Here is a 21,841-nt window from a genome sequence, read left to right as displayed (position 1 = left end):
TCATATTTATCCCTTAACCTTAAACTGAAGCATCGGATATTTTTATTCTCGTGAAATCATATAGATACACGTAATATGAATGGAATATATAACACTTCATTTGTGCTAATAATACTCAGAATTCATGCTTTATCGGTAACGTCGGGTATTGACACTAAAATGGTAACAGGGCTACGTAGCCCTATGAACGTGGGACAGAAAAAAACATTGGATGATAGGTCTATTCTATACCTAGTCGGTGGTTGTATCGTTTAGGGGGACACATTCTGTAATGCATATATATTTTTGCAAGTGGAGGTGTTTCGGAGATTTGAAGGTCAATTTCGGTTTTTTAAATGGAATGCTATATTTTTTATGCCAAAATATCGAAGAGCGTTAAATTTGGAGTAAAAAAGTAATAATATCAGCCGTAAACCTAATAATCAACGAATAATTTCACTTTGTCTCTTGAAAATGGTCTGTACGTAATATCAAATTGAAGATTCAATACTCCATACCAGTAAAGATTTTCGTAAGACTAAGGCCGGTATTCATAGTCGCTGCGTATTCTTATGCATTTGCTTAAGAACACGGTCGCATATACAGGTCCGAACTCCCGTGGTGAGGGTAATCCCTTAATAAAGACCAAAATTTCATGAATCTTCCGCTAGCTACACAGAGCTGCAATCGATGCGTCCATACAAAAACGCATGCTGATGCAGCGCACGGTCGCATACCTCGTCGGTGCTGTTGCGCCACTTTTTCCCCTAGTGGAAGCCGACTTTGCTCGTGGGTGTACATGTATTTAGATGAATTTCAACACCCGACTTTCTCGAAAACGAAATTTCAAACGAAAAAAATTTCTTCTTTTTTTTTTACTTATTTTTTTCTTATAAAATCACCTGCTCAGTTGTGACTATCTGACATTAAGACTTCCTGTATATTGAGAAGTAAGTGTTCGACAATGGTGTTTCATTTAAGGGGGCATTCATTTTTATTGCTGACAAAAACAGGTGAAATTTTAAGTAACTGTAAGGCATTTTGATCTTTAACTCTGTGCACACATTTCCATATGTTTATGGAGGATAGTTATATTTTTGTGTTAAAACAATTCAATGCCAAAGAAGTTTTAACTGTCTAGATGTTTTTCGTAAAGTAATTTGTAGATTATAGATTTTATATGCATGTTCTGTATACATATCGTTATAACCCGACGATAGAATTGTGAAAATACCTTTAACATTGATTTTAGTGTAATAAATTAAAGTTGAAAAATTTGTTGAAAGATCGGTATCTGTGGTCTCATGTACCACAATTTTGATTCGCCTATTTTAGTACGACTGATTGTTGTAGGGGATACAAGAATAAGTTTACAGGCACAAGTGATAGGAACTTTTTGTTTTATATCGTCATCATGGCAACCATGCGAAAGCATAAGACTAGAGATTCTGTAATATCGATAACTTTTTTAATGTTAATTCTTTTTCCCATATGAAAATTTCCAAATATTTTTCAAACGTATATAAATATATGGACAAAGCTGAAGATAAGTGTTTTTTTAGTTATTACAAAACAAATTGGAAAGATACACATATCTTTTACCTCACAAGAAACCTGTAATAATTGTGAAAATACAAAGTTACTATTTTATTTCAATAACTTTGGTAAATCTGTAATACCTGTAACAATTGCAACAAAATTAAGAGAAATTAGTCACTGTACTGAAATTCGATAAAGATCACGTGAATGCGTATTTTGTTCGTGTACAGGCTCAGTGGCGACATCCTTAAATCACAACGACTGTTCTGAACGTTAAAAAAATACACGTTAACAATCTACATGTTAATAATACACATATATCGGCAACATATCCACTAATGCTTAGTCAAACTGAAACTCGAAAAGCGTTAGAACGGCTCTTTCTCGAATCACGAAATAAAACGAACAAGGAACTGAGAAATACTTCGAGTGAATCACCACTGTATTCAGAAGGAGCAGATCGTTTATTTCATCGAGACACTGTTATTATAGAAGAGCGACAACGTCAATAAACACGTATTACCCACGAGATACAAGTAGAACGAGACACGAAGATATATGTATACATATATGTATACATATATACAATATATATGTATATATACATACAATACATATATGTATATATATGTATATATATATATATATAGGCTAAAGACTTTTTTTCCGCAGGTACAACAATACCAGAAATATATGGACGGACTAACAGACAGAAGAGAAAAAGTAGGCTCGAAAAAATCGAGATGTATATTCGGAACAACCACAAAAAAAAAAAATAATATGGCAACGTCTGATGACACGTTCAAGTCTTTAAGATTATCACAGCCTCGTTTCGAAGGATAAATTGCACACACCTCTTACGAATGAAACGCGCGCGCGGGACACGAGTAAAATAATACCCGGTCTGTGTATGTGTGTATGTGTGTGTGTCCTTTTCTCAACGCCACAGGCGGCGGAGAAAGGAAACACGGTCCCTCGAGTCCCTCCGTCGTATCGACACCACCACCACCACCGAGAAGAAAAACAAAAAAAATACTGTTCTGACTAGAGACGGTGGATTTAGAAGGCGATCACCATCCGAATATTCCTGTCGAGCGAAACGATCTGTCGTCCAGACCCCTGAGGAACAAAAAATCCCCGCGATGGATCGCGACGTCGCGACCTTACTATACCAAATGCGTGAACATGGGCTTTCGATTAATGGACACCAGGGTCGTTGGGATCCGAGCCGTGGTATCCGAGAAGCCCTTGGTATCTACCTACGAACGGTGGTCGACGTCCGCTAATAGGGTTTCGATGCATCCTTGGATCGTTTCAGCTGGACCTTCAGCCGTTTCATGCCGACCTGGAAACCGTTCATCGCCTGAATCGCTGCCTGCGCGCTCGCCGCGTTGTCGTACGACACGAAACCTGAAAACAATTCGCGACAGTAACATTATTAGACGTTCCCAGTTCTCATAATAACGATCGGTATACAGGAAAGACTCCATGAGAGTTTCAAACTCGGGTTTTGCTTGAAAACTTTCACGATGCACCGCGGATTGTTTCAACAGCTCACAAATCTATAATTTGCTCGAAGCCTGACCCTCGGCAACAAAAACGAAGAGGAGGAGGGGGGGGGGTATAAATTATGCGCTTGGAGGAACTTCTTACCCAACTCTCATCGAGTCTTTACTGTATTTATACACTGATACGTTGAGAGTTATTATACAGGATGTCGCGCTTAACGTGAGGACCTTTAATGTCTTAGTTGATTTTGAAGTTACAACAAAATGCGAGTAGACAATGTTATATGGTTGGAAGGGGCAAGTACTGTGATAAATGAAAGATTTTTCTCAAGGTTATATTTTTCGAATTTTTTAGGTCACTGGTGTTTTTTTTTAAATGGGACTACATACTTTTATCATTGTGGCATAATAGTTGAGGTCAAGACCAATCCAATGTCCTATAGTACTGTGACCTTCATTTCACCTTGAATTACGGAAAATCCACAAATGTAAGGAAGTAGATTTTAATAATGAAGCAACTACGATAGAGGGATTAGTGAAAAAATGTGTCCAAGCTGATGGACATGATTTTGAACATTTGTTAAAATCATTTTTCTGAACATCAAAAATAAGTGAGATATTTAAGGTGCTCACGTTAGGTGGGACACACTGTATAAACATTATCCAATTTGCACCTAGCCTTCATAATGGGAAATGGTTCGTATCACAGAAATATATTTTGACATTATGTTATTCTATTTATCACAAAAAAATATAGAAAAATTGAACAGAAATGTTTACTCTATAAAAAATGCACAAGATATAGGAAGAACAGAGAAAGAAGCATTTTTTGATTACTTTATGTATTGTGGTAATTTTCCGCTTATCGGTGTAAATGGTTTATAAACGTAATAGTTACACCATGGATGTTTATACAGATTTACAGCTGCAGTTGTTAGTTTATAAAAACATTGAAATTATTGTTATTATTTAGTATGTTTATACGTTGAGTGTCTGCGTGAGCCATCAGTAAGCCACGTTGGAGTTTGCGCTCAGTTCGTTATAGGGTCATTCCAGATCAAGCGTACCATTTTTAAACCCAATGATTTTGCTCATATGGAAATATCGTATGGTGCATGCGAAAATAAGGTGGGTTTAAGTAATAATTTCGTTAATTTCGAAATCGTTTAAAAGATACAGACCCTCAAAGTTGAAAACTTTCATCGGTTTTTACGAAACTACGTTCACAATAGAATTTTTTTCATCGCAATTATGAAAGACACGAACTTCATTTCTCTCTCATCTTAATCGTAAAGAATCGTTCTTTTCTGTTAAATTCGTTTTATACGTAAAGTAATCTTTGCAATGCAAAGATGTTGAAAATATTTCTATTTTGCAAACTGGACCCTCGGTTTAAATCATAAAAATGTGAAAAAAAAACATGTTCGTATTCTGTGATCTTTTCTCTTCAAAATCCATTGTTTTAATTCGCGGAGTCTCTAAAATTGTGGTCGAAGTTAGCCGACAAAAGTCGTGGCATTCGGCAACGGAAGAAAGCCAGTAGGTAGACTCGGAAAACTAGATGTCCTTTGTAGTATAGGCGACATTAATTAAGCCACGGAGTATTGTAGTCAGTTTTATTATTTTCCTGTGTTCTAATTCCGTTTTCAAAGTACTAAATTTATGAATTTACGATGCTACTTTTTTACGCGATCTAAATACATGACTGGATAATGGAGACTAGCCTATCACGAGAATTAACGTCTTCATTACGTTTACTACACTTTTATTTTGCGTTTTGCGTGTTCGATTACTTTCGGAGCTATAACTATTTTCAAACTGAGGATTAACGATACCCGATGGACTTGCTTGTGGAGACGTTCTGTTTGCCCCAGATGTAAATTGTTCTGATAATATTCCATCTTCAGATCGTGTTTTTTCCGGATTTTAACGCCATTTGACACGTAACACCATAGGGAAAGAAAGGACTGATGGATGGTGGTAATCTACGTAAGCTTTGACTTACATGAGAATTTGAGGGAAGTTGGAATAGATCGCAACACAACCGTTGGACAATTTCCAGTCTACGAATTCTGCACTGAACACATCGAGAGTTCTTTGAAGACTAATTCTTAGGTATAGAGGATTCACAAATATATACGCAGAACGTCTTACTAATCTGCAGAACCCTAATAAAACATCTATGAACCGTTATTATTGCCTTTTATTTATTTCTTTTTTGGCCTTTTAAAAGATGGTCATCAGAACATAACAGTAATGATGAAGTCAGAGAAGAATTAGGACACAGGGAAATAATAAAAATGCTTATTCCGGGGAATACCAACAATCTCATTTCGTCGGCTACAATACTATACGACATAATTAATATCGTTGATAGTACAAAGGCCTTTGGGTTTTCCGAGACTACCTGAGGAAAGCAATCGAACGGGCGGCGTGTTCACCTGAATCACCAGGCGCCACGACCTTTGTCGGTCTGCTCCGACCACAATTTTAGAGTGTCCATGAATTACAGAAATTAATTTTAAAGCGGAAAGATCGAAAATGATTTTACAAAGCAAAGAGTAACACTAGAGTTATTTTCAGTATTTTTGTATTGCAAACAACTTTACGTATAAAACAAAGTTAGTCAAAAAGAACGATCCTTTCTGATTAGAATGAAATAAAAATGAAGTATCTTTTATACCTGCGGGGATAATTATTTTGTGAAGGTTGTTCTCATCAAAATCGGTGAAAATTGTCAACTTTGAGGGTCTGTTTTTGAAATAATTTCTTAACCATCCCTATTTTCACGTGGACTATAACATGTTTCAATTTGACCTACATCCCAGACATCGTGTACAAAAATTATACACTTGGCCTGGAATGATCCTATAAAAAAGAACATATTATGAAATATTTTGATGATATCATTTAATTGATACATAATTATCATGAGTAAAGTTCAGTTATTATTAATTTATAATTACTTAATTATCATTAAGTTATAATTATTTTTGTAGTCTTCATAGAATAAATAAAGTAACGCAGACCACATCGGTGGCCCACGGAGTGTGAATGGAAAATCACTAGAATTTGTAATGAAACAATATAGGAATTGTAGTGAATATTATTAAAATCTGTATCGTACTGCTTTGTTTGTTAGAAGATACTATAAGTATTAATTACCGTGAGCAAAAATACAGCATAGCGAGGAAAGAAGAATACCAGGTGACAGAAAAACGAACAAGAATGTAGAACAATAATTGAAGAAAAGACTACAATCGTGAAATTACGAAGAAAAATGGCAAAGAAACAAGCAGTAACACAACATAATTACTATAATCATCGTCATGAATCAACGGGATTAATTAAAAAAAAAACGAACTCCTTGTTTAATTCTTTGTTTTGTGATTCTTTTTCTGGTGACCGTGATAACTGTTAAATTCAATGGAATTAAAATTTAAAGTTCATTCAAGGTAAGGTTGTTTCATGGTTCTTTCAAAAATATATTGTAAGGGTATATTTACTTTAAAAGTTAAATATTGATAACAGCCAAATAGTATATTATGTAATTAACTGAATAATATTCATAATATTCCGACTTGCGGGTTTCAATTTCAAAAATAAATAAGATATTGGATACTTTTGAGATGTAGTGTTAATCGATTTGAAGTAAAATCGAGTTTTCAGAACTGGTAAAATGTAACGAAAGGCTTCATTTCAATCTTACACCTAAAAATGGTCTTACTTTTCTTATTCATTGAGTTGCAGTCTGCTTCTTTAATAATTGAAGCTTGATGTTATGAAAAACTAAATAAAGGAAAATTTATTCCGATAAGTGTAGTTTCAATTAAGCAAAGACACGAGGAATTAATACATTTATATACACATGTTGAGAAATAAGCATTCAATAATAGTGTTTTGTTCAAGACTGTATTCATTTTTTTTGGATGTCGAAAATAGGTAACGTTTTTGTTTAAGTAACTAAAATGTATCTTAATTTACACCTTTCAGCATATATGTATTTATATATGAGCCTATGATTATGAAAGTGTTGTGTGTAAGTCATGCATTGTTCGCTACGAAATATTTAAACTTTTGCGTTTAGACGTATTAAACAATTTTTTCCATGATGAGAAAAAATGTTTCACAAACCACACGTTCATCTAATGCGAAACTTATCTATAATTGTAAAATTATATAAGTAACTTGTACGAAACTATGCTTTGCAATGACATACCATTTTCCAAACAAGTTAGAAACAAACATATTTATTTATCTGTGATAATTATAATTTTGCTTAATCAATCTCTATTAATATTCTGCTTCAACAATAAAATTTTCAGTTTCTGATATTTTAAGGGTTTTAAAATATTCGTGATGAATTGGCGGAACGTAAGGTAGTAAATCCATTATGCCTCTGTATTTTTCTTTTGTCACCGGCCTTGTAGTTGCATATAATGAAGGTGATTGCACAGTATAAGACCATACTTAGAGAGAATAAATGACTACACCACTATCGAAATAAACGTAAAACTATGCGGCTCATTATCGAAAACATTCATGTCATTACTTATTTTACGGCTATATTGCAAAAAGTTCTTTTACACTATTGAAATATAAATTGATGTAACACTAAATAAGAGAAAAATTAATTTTTCTCGTTCTTCTTCACTTACACCACATTCATAATCACCGGCACGTACAGTCTTGGCCAAAACTGTCAGGCACCACATAAAATATGAACATTTTAAAAACTATTTTTGTATTAGGAGGTAACCAAACAATTGAAATGTGAAAAGAATCATTTCTTAATATTTTTGTCAATATTTTCTTGGGTCACTCTTTGCACTAACGACTGACAGTCACAGCAATTTCCTTTTGACTTCTACTCTGTTCTTTTAAAAAAAAATAGAATTAACTTACGTTAATGGTTAATCAGCTCATTCTTTTTTGGCATATTTCAAGGAAAACTTGCTATGTTTCATAATATCACCAATAAAACTAACAACAAGTTGATGTGTGTTAGCAACGAGTACAGACAGTAGACTATAATTTCCAGGAGGAAACATAAAATTTAGACTATAGATCGCTCAGTTGCTTTCTGGCTCACTATAAAATTTGTCAACTGAACAATAGAAAGGTTTTACAGAAATAGCCTTCGCAGCAAGCTGTAATAACAAAGGTGCCTAATACTTTTGGCCAAGGTTGTATGCGTATGCAAGGCTAATACACAGAATGTTCGCGCTAACAGTGTACAGTCCGTTTTTTCCTAAACTATTTGAAATACGAGAAAACTGTTATCATAAAATTAACGAGCTATGGCGAACTTTTTTTAACATTATTATTTTGAGAGATATGAAGGTCCAGTTTGGTTTTTTAAATGGAATTATAAATTTTTTTTAGATCACTTGATAGTGCGTTCCAACACGAATTCAGTAACCGTTAACATATACACACTTCTTCAAATAGATTCGAGATATTGTGTTTACAAATTTACTGATTTACGTGGCACTTGAGGCGCTAACAAGATCACCTCCTGTTTTTCTTATTCGTGCAGGTTTTCTTCCGTTAAAAATCAGTAAACTTGTAAGCGCAATATCTCGAAACTATTTGAAAAAAGGATATATACAAGGTGTCCCAAAAAGATGGGATAATTCGTGACATGGATATTCCTTACGCAAATAAAAATCGAAAAGTCCTTTACCGTTTTGTAATCTGAAGCTCCATTTCCGAGACATTAGCAGTTAAACGAACTTGACTTAGCAGTGAAAGATCAGCTGAGCGGTGGGTCACACCTAAGCACCAACACAGTCAAGAAGGAGACGCCAGTGATTTGGGTTGTGCGCTTCTTGACTGTGTCGGCACGTATGTGTGAAATCGTTTAACTGCTAATGTCACGGAAACGAAGCTTCAGATTGTAAAATGGTAAAGGACTTTTAGATTTGTATTTGCATGAGAAATATCCATCCATTTGGGACACCCTGTATATTAAAGGTTACTGAATTCGTCTTGAAACGCATTACATATCGAGTGATCTAAATATACAATACAGGGTGAACCACGAATCGTGATCAGTAGAGATTACTCTGTTATTAGCAGTCTGATCGAAAATGTTTTTATCAGGTATAGCATGGTTTCAAGAGAGCTTTAACGCGATTATAGCAAATTTCTTGTCAACTCTTTTTTTTTCATGATTTTTCAAGGTTACCTTCAATTTTTTGCAAATACACCTATACATTTTTTACGTCTAACACATGTTATGTTATGATACTTACCGAATTCGTCTTCAAATCCCCTACCAGATAGGCGTGAAAAAAATTATAGGTGTATTTGCAAAAAATTGAAGGTGACCTTGAAAAATCATGAAAAAAAAAAAGAGTTGACAAGAAATATGCTATAATCACGTTAAAACTCTCTTGAAACCATGCTATACATGATAAAAACATTTTCGATCGGACTGCTAATAACAGAGTAATCTCTACTGGTCATTATTCGTGATTCACCCTGTATATGTATATACATACATATAATTCCATTTAAGAACAAAACATGACCATCATATCTCTTAAAATAACTATGTCAACAAAAAATACGCTATAGTTCGTTAATTAGGCCTCGTATTTCAAATAGTTTAGGAAATAACAGACTGTATACTGTTAGCGTGGACACGATGTATAGACTCGAGACTTCTCTAATGGGCTTCGTGTGACTTACCGAAGCATTTGCTCAGTTGTGTTTGCTTGTCGATGAAGACCTTGGCAGAGATAACATTCCCGAACGGCAGAAACGTTGTGACGAGGTCAGTATCGCTGAACTCCTGCGGTAAATGGTAGATAAACAGGTTGCAACCCTCGGGACCTTCAATCTGCTTATCGGTGGTGACGAATTTCGCTTTCTGAGCCGCCGCCGCGGCCGCAGCCGCCGCTGCCGTGAAAGCTGGGAACCCTGAAAACGCAATCGTTCGTCACTCTATGTCCCCTTAAATCGTTCCTCAAGAAACTCATTGTTTCGTTACAATCCACAAGGTTCGCTTCCAATCAAGTCATTATTATCGAAAATATATTGTTGAAACTGAACTTTCCGTCGTTTTATTTTTGTGATTGTTCGAACATTTTCGTGGAATGTCAGTTGTACCAGTGTCGCTTATTAGTTTTAATTATGTTTGAAGAGTGACCGCAATTGTCTGGTAAGTATACATTGCGTATCTTGTGAGTTGAAACTGCATCGTACGCGTGGATTGTTCAATAACTAGAGACACAATCAATAATAATTTAAAAAAAAGAGGAACATACATGCCTTAAGTACTTATTACATGCTGGGGAATAATTTAGATTATTTAAGAAAGCAAACGTACGAGAATCGAATGTCTGTATTTAACGATTTGAGTTCGGCGACGGTGTTGACCACGCATTGAATTTATTGAAACGCGACTGTGTGTGGTATGCAGGGTAAGAGTGTAATTCTACAAGCAAAAATAAGTCGAAAATGTAGAACAGTATTTTTTGGTACGATACTTCCTTTTCGAGAAAATTTAATTTGAATACAGTAAATCATCGAGGAGTGTTTGAAGGCTCGTCAGCAGTGACAAGGAGGGGTCCCCAGGTGTAACGCTGACTTTTTAACACGTTAAATGCCGCAGGATTTTCGTACACTTCAGCCACAGTGTCGAAAAGAAATTTTCGTTACACAGAGTGCAGAAGAATAAAATCTTGAATAAAATTATTAAAGTCCACTATGTTATAATACTTTTGGCATTTAATTTGTAGAAGTTTACCGATTTATGGTCCAATATTAATAATATCGAAAAGTATACTCCCTAGAGTGGGGGTCACCGGTGACCCCCACGGCATTCAACGTATTAATGAAGTTCAGTGTAGTGATAGAGCTTTGAATTCTGAAGTCAATGGTATTTGTTTGAACCGCATATGGTCATTAGATTATGAAATATTTAATGTTCAATACCGTGGAGCCTTCAAACACTTATCGAGAATTTACTGTACCTGCTGGATACGCGTGCAATTGAATGGGACTTTGGTAACACGTCTGTTCATAGCATTTTGTTTCTATTTACTGTGATTATGGATGCATACGCGTTAAATGAATTTTGAAAATTGATTATCTTGGAAACAAAGAATAGTAAAAAAATGTTATTCTACATTTTCGATCTATTTTTGCATGTAGAATCAAATACTTTCGGGTTGTACCATCATTTCGAAAACACCCCGTATAGAGATAGTTCTCTTTCACGTTTACGTTCTTTTGCTCATCGAAGAAACCACATACACTCGGTGTAAGTAGCTTGCGGATGTTTATGTGTGCATATCATATTATATAATATGCATTGTAAATCATTTTTTTGTAGCTAATTCGATTAAATTGAAAACTGAATATAAGTTCATCATTTATGACGAATTGTATTGTACAAATGTTAAAATGAAATTAACATATTGTACAAATATTAAAATGAAATCAATATATTGTACAAGTATTAAAATGAAATCAGTATTGAAACTTTCATAAAATTCACAATAAAATCATAAGAACAGTAACCCATCACAAGATTCGAATTTTATATTCTGCTCGTTGCCGCTGTCGGCACAATTATAATTACTGTATTAGTATTTTCTTATTTTTTTCATCTATATTTATGAAACCATTATTAATCAATTGGTGAGGTTTTACTAATGAAAACCAGACCGAATCACGACAATATTTGTATCATTTTGTGATATACCTGCTTCCAATAATTGAAGAGTGCTCGTAGAAAACACTGTAAATGCTAATGTTGCAAAATTTACTTTTTTTTTTATCGAAAAATGTTCTACGTGCCAATGGAAATACTGTAGTATAGAAATTGATTTTAATTACTATTATTTAATGAATGAAAGCGTTATTATTATAAATATAACGTAGAAGTTAGTCGAGTGACGATTTTGTTTCGACATTGTCATGTTCAGTTAGGAAAATCTCACAAATTCATTGGTAGTGTTTCATAAATATACAGGGTGTCTCATTTAAATCGACCCACTCGAATATCTTCGAAACTGTTGACGATATTAAACATTGTTTCAGACAAAAGTTAAATGTTATCTCAAGGTCATATAAAGGTCAATTCTGTTTTTGAAATGGAATTGTATATTTTTTAATGCACCAATTCGCCATACGTGACTTATTGTGTGTACTTTATGTAGAGAATAACGAGTCACATCAAGTGGCGCATAAAAAAATATACGATTCCATTTAAAGAAACAAATCATATGACCTCTGCGCGTCCACATAGAAAAAAGTTACCCACATCAAAACGTGTGCCCCCGATACCATTTAACTTTTGTCTGAAACATTTTTTAATACCATCAATAGTTTCGGAGGTGTTGGAGTGGGCCGATTTGAATGAGACACCCTGTATTCATAATGCAAAATAAGGGAATTCTTTGTGTTACATTATTAGCTGACACACGGATACGTTGTTCGATACAATATCGTTTTCCATCCTCATCCAATTTACTCATTCAGAATTTTCTGTGACTAGTGAAACAACTTTCTCGAATTTCGTGTTGCGTTACTGTATCCCCCGCTCGATCGAGTAATCATCGAAACAGGTGCAACGGAAGCAGAATAGAAAACTGAAATGTTCCCGGTGTTTTATCGTATAAGAATCGAATTCAAGGCATTCCACTCGTGTTACTCACTATGCAATTCTTTCTTTTCCATGGTCACCGTCGTCTTTCCAATGAGAGCTTTAAGGCGCACAGTCACACGGTTAGAACAACACAATTCACGATCGATGCGCAAGTGGTATGAACAAGTAGCGATAGCTCGCCGTTTTATATAATTTAACCAGTGTACGAGACCGATAACACTGACCTGCGTATTGTTGTAAGCTTGAGTAGGCGTTGTTCAACGAGTCCTGCAGCCCGTTCAAAGGTGTCCCCGTTAGGGAATTGAGCGTTAAAGAGGTCACAGGACTGAGACTACCGCCGGTGGACCCTTGAAAATCGAAATCGATCACAAATTAGCAATTATTTAACCGACGATTGATCCACGATCGCTACAGCCGTACCCACGACTAACAATAATTTCAACGTTTGAAAAATAATTCCCCGAATTGACATGCCTCATGCTACACCGACAAAAAATTCCAAAAAAAAGAAAAAAAATAAAAGTATATATGTATACGAAAAATAAACCTCTCTTACCGTCCACTATACTGTGATATATGTATACTTGTTAATAATGCGAATAAGCACGCGCGCGCGCGCACGCGTGCCCCTAATTGGTTATATTTTATATACAGAAAGCGTTTGCGTACACGATCACGTTAAACTATTAAATACATTGATGGCGAGCGCAACGGTTTACTAGGACACGGATTATTGTTAAAATTAATCCTCGAGGGAGAGAATTGTTCGATCCCGCCCCCGGGATGCCTGATAATTATTCAAGTTTTTGGGGTATTCCAGAAGCGGAAGCTCGTAGCTCATCGAATTCAATTATATTTCCAATACTGATCGCGGAAAGAACGGATCTCCTTCGTTGCGCAACATTTCGATCATTACGAAACGATGCACACCGGTATCAAGCTTTAATTAATACAGAACGGACGACGAGCAGTTCACCCCTACAACACTGGGTGTCGTTCGTTGTATCGATTAAACGGCCAACAAGTAATTACAAATCGAATTAGTGTGTGATGCAATATGTATGTACATGTCTCTATGGTTGGTGCATACGGGACAGGAGACAGCGAGGATGATAGCAGAATTACCAGAGAAAATGAGAGACACGTTGAACGAAATAGATAGAAAGAGAACGAGAGAGATAGAGAAGAAAAAAAAAAGAAAGAGGGAAGAAACGAACGAACGAGAGAGCCAGCTTCAATGGTATCTTTCTCACCTGTGTTTCCGCTCTTTCCAAGAAGGACAGCTACGCACGGAAAAAAAAATGTGCACATTAAAACGCTGACACGTGCGTCCGCATGAGAGGTACGATAGATATTTTAGAGAGAGAGAGAGAGAGAGAGAGAGAGAGAGAGAGAGAGAGAGAGAGAGAGAGTAAAAATTAAACAAAATATCTTTATGGATCCCGAGGAACGTGGAATCGACGTGATCTTCGTGATGATTTCCGAGCAAATATGGCGGACATCGCTCGATCGTGACACGGGTGACCAATTTCGGTTAAAAATGATCGTTAATAGGGTGGGGAGGAGGAAAAGGTCCGTCGGACAATGGAGCCAGACACGACAGTCGATCAAGTGTATTGTGCGAATTTTATGAGGGCGTAAATTCATGGATTTCCGACTACTCAATCTGCCGCGTTAACTATTCGAGGCACAGATTTTTATTTGTATATATTTTTTTCAACCCCCTAGTGTATTGGGGTCGTTTTATTATAGAATAATTGATAAATATGATTTTGAATTTTAATTTGTTTTATTCTGTCTAAAAAAAAAAAAAATGAATGAGAAGAAGAATTATAGGTACATGTTTTTTGTGTGTGAACTACGGCTTGAAAACTGTTATGGTATCGATTAACACGTTGATTACCATTGTGGTCGCCGTAGACCGGAGCCATTAAATTACATAAAGAAATATTCAATTTCTAAACAGGAACATTTAGCATCTTGTAAATATAATAAGTATAATTTGAAACAAGACAAACAGTCTCTATTAACTAAACGCATACGTACGGCCCTTTTCACTGTGGCAATCAACGTGGTTCTGGAAACAGTTCTGAAGAACCTTTGTTCTGAATAACTGTTATGAAGAACCTAAATTTCAGACTATGTCAGTCTACGTTACGGTTATTGTATCAGCTCCCGTAACAGTTCTATAACCGTTATTTTTTAGGTTCTATATAAGTTCTAAAACGGTTATAGAACCGATTCTCGTAACGATTGTACAGAATTCTACAGTAAATGGAATCACAGCATATTACAGCCATAGATTACTATGTACATATAAGTAAAATTTTTGAAAATTGTTATGAATAAGGAAATAAATTCTTATGTAGACATTTGTGTATATACAATTGTTTTGTAATATAAAAGGCGTTCGTGAATATAAATTTTTAACTAAAATTTTACAATATTTCACAAAAAGTATGCTTATATGTATACAGTAGTTTATAAGCGTAATATGTCGTGATCATTTACTTTAAAATTCTGTACATTCGTTATGAGAATCGGTTCTGTAACTGTTTTGAAACTTATACAACTAAACTGTATAGAACCAAAAAATAATGGTTATACAACTGATTTAAGAACCGTAACTGAAACTGATGTAGTCTGACATCGTAGTATGAAAAACGGCCAGTTTCATACTTTCCGACCGAGGTAGTAGAGTAGTCATTGGGTGACGCGATGATATTGAAATCAAAATATAAAGAGAGACAGAGGCTGGTAGGAAGAGAGATGTGGTAAAATGCACAGATTTACGTGCGGATGGACTGCTAGTCGTATACCACTGTCCAGGGATGACCGTTTTATTTTCCTATTTTTATTTTATTTTACTATCTGCATTTTCTGACGGTATAGAGTCACCTGAAAATTCTTGATTCGATTTTCTCTATATTGATTTTGTTCGGCGAATGAAAGATCACTTTGTTACAATGGCAATGGCCAGTATTTGTAAATCTTTGCATTAAGAATTTTAAAACATTTGATGCAAAATGTTCGATTGTAATAGGTACGACGATTACTTTGAAATATTATTTTGTTTACAATATTATTTTTACATTTTTTCGAATTTTTGCTATTTGATGTTTTGTACACTGAAAACGTGTAGGTTTATTCGTTAAAGTCATTCATCAATCACAACTATTTAATATATCAAGTTTTTTTTAAATATAATAAATGCCGTATGTGCACACATTGCACGTTTATAAAATTTTTTGTACAATTCTCCATCCCCAAGGCTACGTTTAGTGGAGTTTTTGGTAAGGGTCAAAATGACGCCTGCATTCGTTCACACGTCGTGTTTGTACCATTTTCATCTTTCTGGTTAATACTAGATTATCTAACGTCGAATCAATACTAAATTGAAATGTATCACGTATTAACACGTATAATACAATATAATGTAAAATCTGTAATAAACTCAAAGTCAACATGAATTCCGACAAAAGCGGCCTTTACGATTTCAAGGATCGTGAAACAAGAGATTTGAAATTTGCCATTATGACGGATTCGATAGTGTTAAGAGAAAGGGAACTCTAGTAAAAAGTAAGTTCTTTGAATAATTATACGAACTCTACTATTTTCAATGCTTCTTCATGATGTATTATTAGTTCTATTATTATTGTATTTGTTCCTAGTATGACAAGACTTTTACCAAGCACCATTATTTCTATTATGTGTATAATATTTCTTCGTCGAAAATATTTATGAAACTGAACAATCGCTATTGCTGGGGGGGCAGAGAAGGGCGCTTGCCCCCCCCCCAACCTAACCTAAAAAGTGGCCTTTGCCTTACCCCAGAGGAGAAAAAATTGGATTTTGCGCCCCCTCCGCCGCCACAGGAGAAAAATATTATATTAAGTAATATTTTGTATGTAAAAATAAATCTCAAATTTATTTGAAGTAATATTATGAAATTATTCCTCCCCCTCCCCTCTTACTAATAACCTACATAGATACGCCCATGTTTCTACAACTTCTTACCATTCCTTCGGGAAAAAATTAAATCCTCATTGACACAGTAAAAATCTAAATGCAGATTCCCCACATATTTTACAATAGCTCGTTCAATGTAACCAGTAAAAACAGGTATAATGTTAAAAATGAAGTCATCCCACAGTGTATATACGATTAGTAACTGATCGTAAACACGTAACGAGTTGTACGGGCACGAGACTGGTTTGCTCATCGATGCATGTCCATTCCACACGTAATGTCTGTCGATTGACAAGCGATATAATCGAGCGGTGAACGAGATTAGAAACCGTCTAAACGATCGAAATTAATTTAGTAATTGTTAATACTATACCAGGCAATGCGACACGTACATAGCGACATACCTGCTGTCGAATTCGCCAGTCCGCTTAACGCTGAAACACAGAACACGTTCACGGTATTAACAAGCGGAGTTAGTGACATGTTTTACATATTCAGCACGTAAACTTCGGCGAAATTTACTTATGGCTGTTACCCATCACGATATACAAGATTATTCGTCGGGCAATGTTGGCCATTGCTCGATGAAGATTACTGCCGTGGGCGTGTCTTCGAGCAGAGAATTAATTCGACGATACAACAACGATACGAAATGAACATTGACACATACATACACACACACACACACACGCACACACACACACACACACACACACACACACACAAAGAACAGCGTGCTTTCTCTAGAAAGAATACACAAACAAACATACTTTGATGTTACCCTGGAAGAACTTCCGTGGCCTGGATTAAGTTTTCAATATCAACGGAAGTTACATTTGGGGATCAGAAGTCAAGAACTGTTTTATATCGATTAATTCACGGTTCTCGAAACAGTTTCGTAAGAACCGTTACATACTGTGACAGTCATAAAGAACCGAAATTGACGCGTATAACGATTCCGGTTACGGTTCTAACATCGATTCTGTATCAGTTCTACAGTAATGTCTCGATGAGTGCGACAAACTCGAGTCTGCTTCGGAGCATTCGTGGCAAGGCGGAAAGGTTTTCAGCCCCCCATAAATGTATTTTTTTTTGCAGGAAGCTGAATCTCTGCTTAGCTTCTGTTTAGTTTGTTTTGATTGGCTCCAGAGGGAGACCCCACCACTGGCAAGAATAACACCGTTGTTCGTGTCGCATTCATCGAGGAGTCACTGCATACTGTCCATGGATGAATAAATTTCAAATGTAGCAAGGAAAGAAGATAGAGTTTTCCGAAATATCTAAAATAGTGGCAACTGTATAAATTACTAAATTGGGTGGATGCACCAGTAAATCAACACGAACAGTGAATGAACATTATATGTACAACCGAGTACATTAAGTTATTAAAATAAGCAAGTGATTAAACGTTGATTTTTTTAAATTCTTTGTTTAATATTCAAACAATTTTCACGCTATTGGTTAGCAATGTTCATTTATTTAATTATTAATTTAATTAATTACACTTTACCAATGTTCTAAATTCTAATCTATACGTTATAAAAATGTACAGATATTAAAATATCTCATTTTCATACGCTAAATATATATTAATATTATTATCGTTTAAAATTCAACTATAATACTTATAAAATCTCTTGAGTGTTCATTCGTTAATGCGTTTATCCTACGCATAAGTTAAGGGGTTCGATTGTATTTAGGGTTGAAATACATTTATGAAGCTCGATCTGTATTCTTATGTCAAGCTTATTGTTCACGTTGAATTTTGGTTCTACAGAAATTTACTTTTTTACCACTCACGTTTCCGTCTAAAATGAACCAGTATTGTATTATAATTCTGCACCGGAATCTTATGTCATTAAATTTTTGATGCGGTTGGTTTATATTTATGAAACGCTACGAATCGTGTGAATTTACCATAAAATTTACAACATCGTTTCGGTTCTGTATAACTGTTCCAGTCAGAATGTTTATGTAGCAATTATTAACGGTCATTTACGCAACTGTTTCAACCACCGTCTACGATTAAACCAAACAGATGCATACACGGTTGTCCCACAAATAACCGAATTTTTTAAAAATAAGAAAAAACTAGTTAACAGGATCTACACGAAAATATTGTCATCGAGAAATACATCCTTGATTAATATTGTGCCAAAGTTTTATGACATTTGGATCATTAGCAGCCAAGTTATAGCACCCAAAGTGACAGTATTTTTTGTCCACTGGTGAAAGATGAGCTTGAAACAAAAAGCTGGCATTAAACATCAATTTAAACTAGGTAATTTATTTATCGAACCACATCAATTGATACAAAATGTGTATGGCGATAATATATTATCTTGGACACAAGTTTACGGCTGATTTAAATGTTTCGGGGCGGGTCGAGAAGACATTAACGACGATGAATGAGTCAGGTCATCTGAGAACAGGAATCGTCGAAGTAATCAAGAAAGTGTGTGAAGCAATCAAAATTTAGCCAAAATCTTCGAAATAATTATCGAAAAATGAGCTGGGATCATCAAAATACTTTTTATTGCATTTTGATCAAGCATTTAAAACTTCGCTACGTTTGTTCCTCGCGCATTAGCTAGTGTTCAAGAATTGAAGTAAAGACATTATTAACACTTTGACTGCCACGTCACCCCACTATTGGTGACACGTACATTGCAAAGAGCTAGATTACTTAAATATCGTTTCAAAATTTTTGCGTGAAATTAATATTGCAGTATAATTTAAAACAAGACAAACAACATGTATTAACTAAACGCGTATATTTTCGACTATTTATGACTTAAAAACGGAATACAGAGAATCCTTGGTGAGTGCTCAGGGTTTTACGTGGTAGGTGAAAAGTCGTCAACACCTCATAAATTTGTTTTTCTGCGCTTTACTGGTTTCACCCCAGTGGCGGGTATAACATCGGAACAGACCTGGGCACTTCTGAGATGATATTCTTTGAAATATTATTTCGAATAACATGTTATTTTATTTTATAATTATTTCCATGCCTGTGATCACGTCTGAAATAACATTATTTGAAATGTTATTACAAATAACATGTAATTTTATTTTCTAATCAGTTGAAATAATTCTTAGAAATAATTGTGAAACTGGTCTTGGAAATTATATCAGGTAACTGGGTCTGAGCTTTGTTTATTGACATTTTTCTGAAGAGTAACACTCCTTTTCCATCTTCCATACCACTGGAACAATTAGTTTCTTTCTCGACAATATTAGATGGATTCTGCTTAAAGCAACTTGCAGGAAAGATGTCTTGAAATAAAATCTTTTTGATGCATATTATTTTGAATATGCTTTCTTTTGCCAAATTTGAAATATAAAAATAAAATAATTCATTATTTGAAATTGTTATTACGTATTTCAAATGAATCAATAATATTTTCATTTTGAAATAACAGTATTGAAAATAAAGTTCCGAAATAAATTATTTCAAATAGTTGTTTCTTATTATCATTTCAAATAAAATTTGCCCAGGTCTGCGTCTGAACACTCAGTGCCGAGGAGCCTTCGAACACTCATCGAGGATTCTCTGTAAAGCGTGTCTGACTATGTGTGGCCATTTTCACTGTCGCAGTTAACGTGATAAAGTGCTCGTAAGGACACAAAACTACATCAAATCGACTGTTACTGACTTACTTTCGGTTACTTGATTATTTTCTATTTTTCATGGCTTATTAAGAACCATGAAACGAAAGTGTTACAATGATATTCCAGACATTCAAAATGCTGCGACGAGGGTTCTCAACGACATGCCACAAAAGGACGTAGAACAGTAATTTGATACATTGCTTGACCGTGCAAATCGTTGTATCTGCTGCAGAACGAATGTATTTTGAATAAAATAAAATAGTTTTTCTGAAAAGACAGTGTTTCATTATTTTTAAAACGTTCGGTTATTTTTGGGACAGACCTTGTACTTTGATGCGGTTTCTATGATACAATTGAGCCATTCAACGAGTCACATACATATACACACGCAATACAGGACACTTTTGTTGTTACAATCGTGGACTAATATACCGGGACACGTGTCAAATATCGTCGTAAGTCACGTTGTCGTTTTAATCACGTGAAAATTTTGTTAAAATCCGCACACACGTTCATCAAATACATATTTCGTTTGAACCAGCTTGGATGCATGCTGTTATTCAAGATTTAATTGTCACGTTCAAGCGAACCTCTCCGAAAGCACGCTTCCTTGCGAGGCGATTACTGTTGTTTCTTTTCTACAGGTAGAGAGGTGAACACAATGCATGAAAATAAATATATAATCTAGCGGGTTCCCGCGGTCTCTACACTGTGCTGCCGTGCAACTTTTGCTACTCACTGTTTGGCGACACTTGAAGGTTGTTGTTCCCGCCAGTCATGGCAGCCAAGGTGACGAGGTTCTGCATACTCATCGGAGAGACTCCTGCGTTCGCTGCAACGTATTTAGTGGGGAATATGTAAAAAAGATTACATAACGTGTTACTAACGTATAAAATGATCAGGGCAGGTTGAGATAGAGTTTAAAGTTTCGAATAATTTTAAAGATCTATAAAAGGAAAAATTTTAAAGTAACCACGGCAATATTATACAATTGCCACTTTTTAGCCTCGCTGGAAATATCAAACTTTTACGTATTTACGTTTCCGATATTGTCAAATGTAAAAGCCACTTATATTCAAGAAAATCATTTCTCTTCACAGATACCATAGCGATATAAACATTAAATAATTTTGACTAATACGATAAACACTCGCATGCGTAAAAATTCTATTGTAATTGTGTCTTAAAACCCGATGACATGGAATTCTGCCTTAATAATTTTTCACTAATTTGTATGAATTAGTGAATATTAATTTGAGTAGAAATATATACTAATGTTCCTACGAATCAGTATTATTTCTGATTTAGTAGAAATACAAAAGAAAAATCATATAGAGTCTTGATTTCTATAAAATATTTCGAGAGGGTTTGTCAGTCACCCACTGATAAAAGGTGAGAAAAGTAGGTTTTATTATGTATAATAAAATTAAGAAAATTGCCAAATGACAACGAATAAAAAATGGGATTAAACACTTTCAAAATTTTAAAATGTTTTTGCGAATCATTTATATGTCGTGTGATATAGACAAAAATACGAATAAATATTTTTTTGTAGTTGTTAAATAATTTGCCAATGAAAGGGTCAACAGAATAGACGTTGCTACGTTATACA

At 35.0% G+C, this 21,841-nt stretch overlaps 1 protein-coding gene across 8 annotated transcripts in view; it reads right to left on the bottom strand.

Annotated features, from left to right (window-relative positions):
- The window catches only part of LOC107186411 (CUGBP Elav-like family member 2), a 476,981-nt gene that overhangs the window by 3,700 nt on the left and 451,440 nt on the right, over positions 1-21,841 (bottom strand). For 3 of the 8 annotated variants that reach the window (XM_015574265.1, XM_015574267.1, XM_015574273.1), the window contains 6 exons: positions 20,969-21,061; positions 17,010-17,051; positions 13,902-13,931; positions 12,873-12,995; positions 9,723-9,953; positions 2,778-2,928 (listed from right to left, as the gene is read on the bottom strand). In XM_015574265.1, the coding sequence (XP_015429751.1) occupies positions 2,801-2,928; positions 9,723-9,953; positions 12,873-12,995; positions 13,902-13,931; positions 17,010-17,051; positions 20,969-21,061 (647 nt within the window). In that variant the 3' untranslated portion in view covers positions 2,778-2,800. The remainder of the gene's footprint in view (positions 1-2,777; positions 2,929-9,722; positions 9,954-12,872; positions 12,996-13,901; positions 13,932-17,009; positions 17,052-20,968; positions 21,062-21,841) is intronic. The other 5 variants (XM_015574269.1, XM_015574270.1, XM_015574268.1 and 2 more) reach the window with 4 other exon arrangements.

Source organism: Dufourea novaeangliae, unplaced genomic scaffold, assembly GCF_001272555.1.
Source record: "Dufourea novaeangliae isolate 0120121106 unplaced genomic scaffold, ASM127255v1 scaffold78, whole genome shotgun sequence".
Classification (NCBI taxonomy): domain Eukaryota; kingdom Metazoa; phylum Arthropoda; class Insecta; order Hymenoptera; family Halictidae; genus Dufourea; species Dufourea novaeangliae.
The sequence above is the reverse complement of the archived record's forward strand: the minus strand, read 5'-3'. Positions and strand labels throughout refer to the sequence as shown.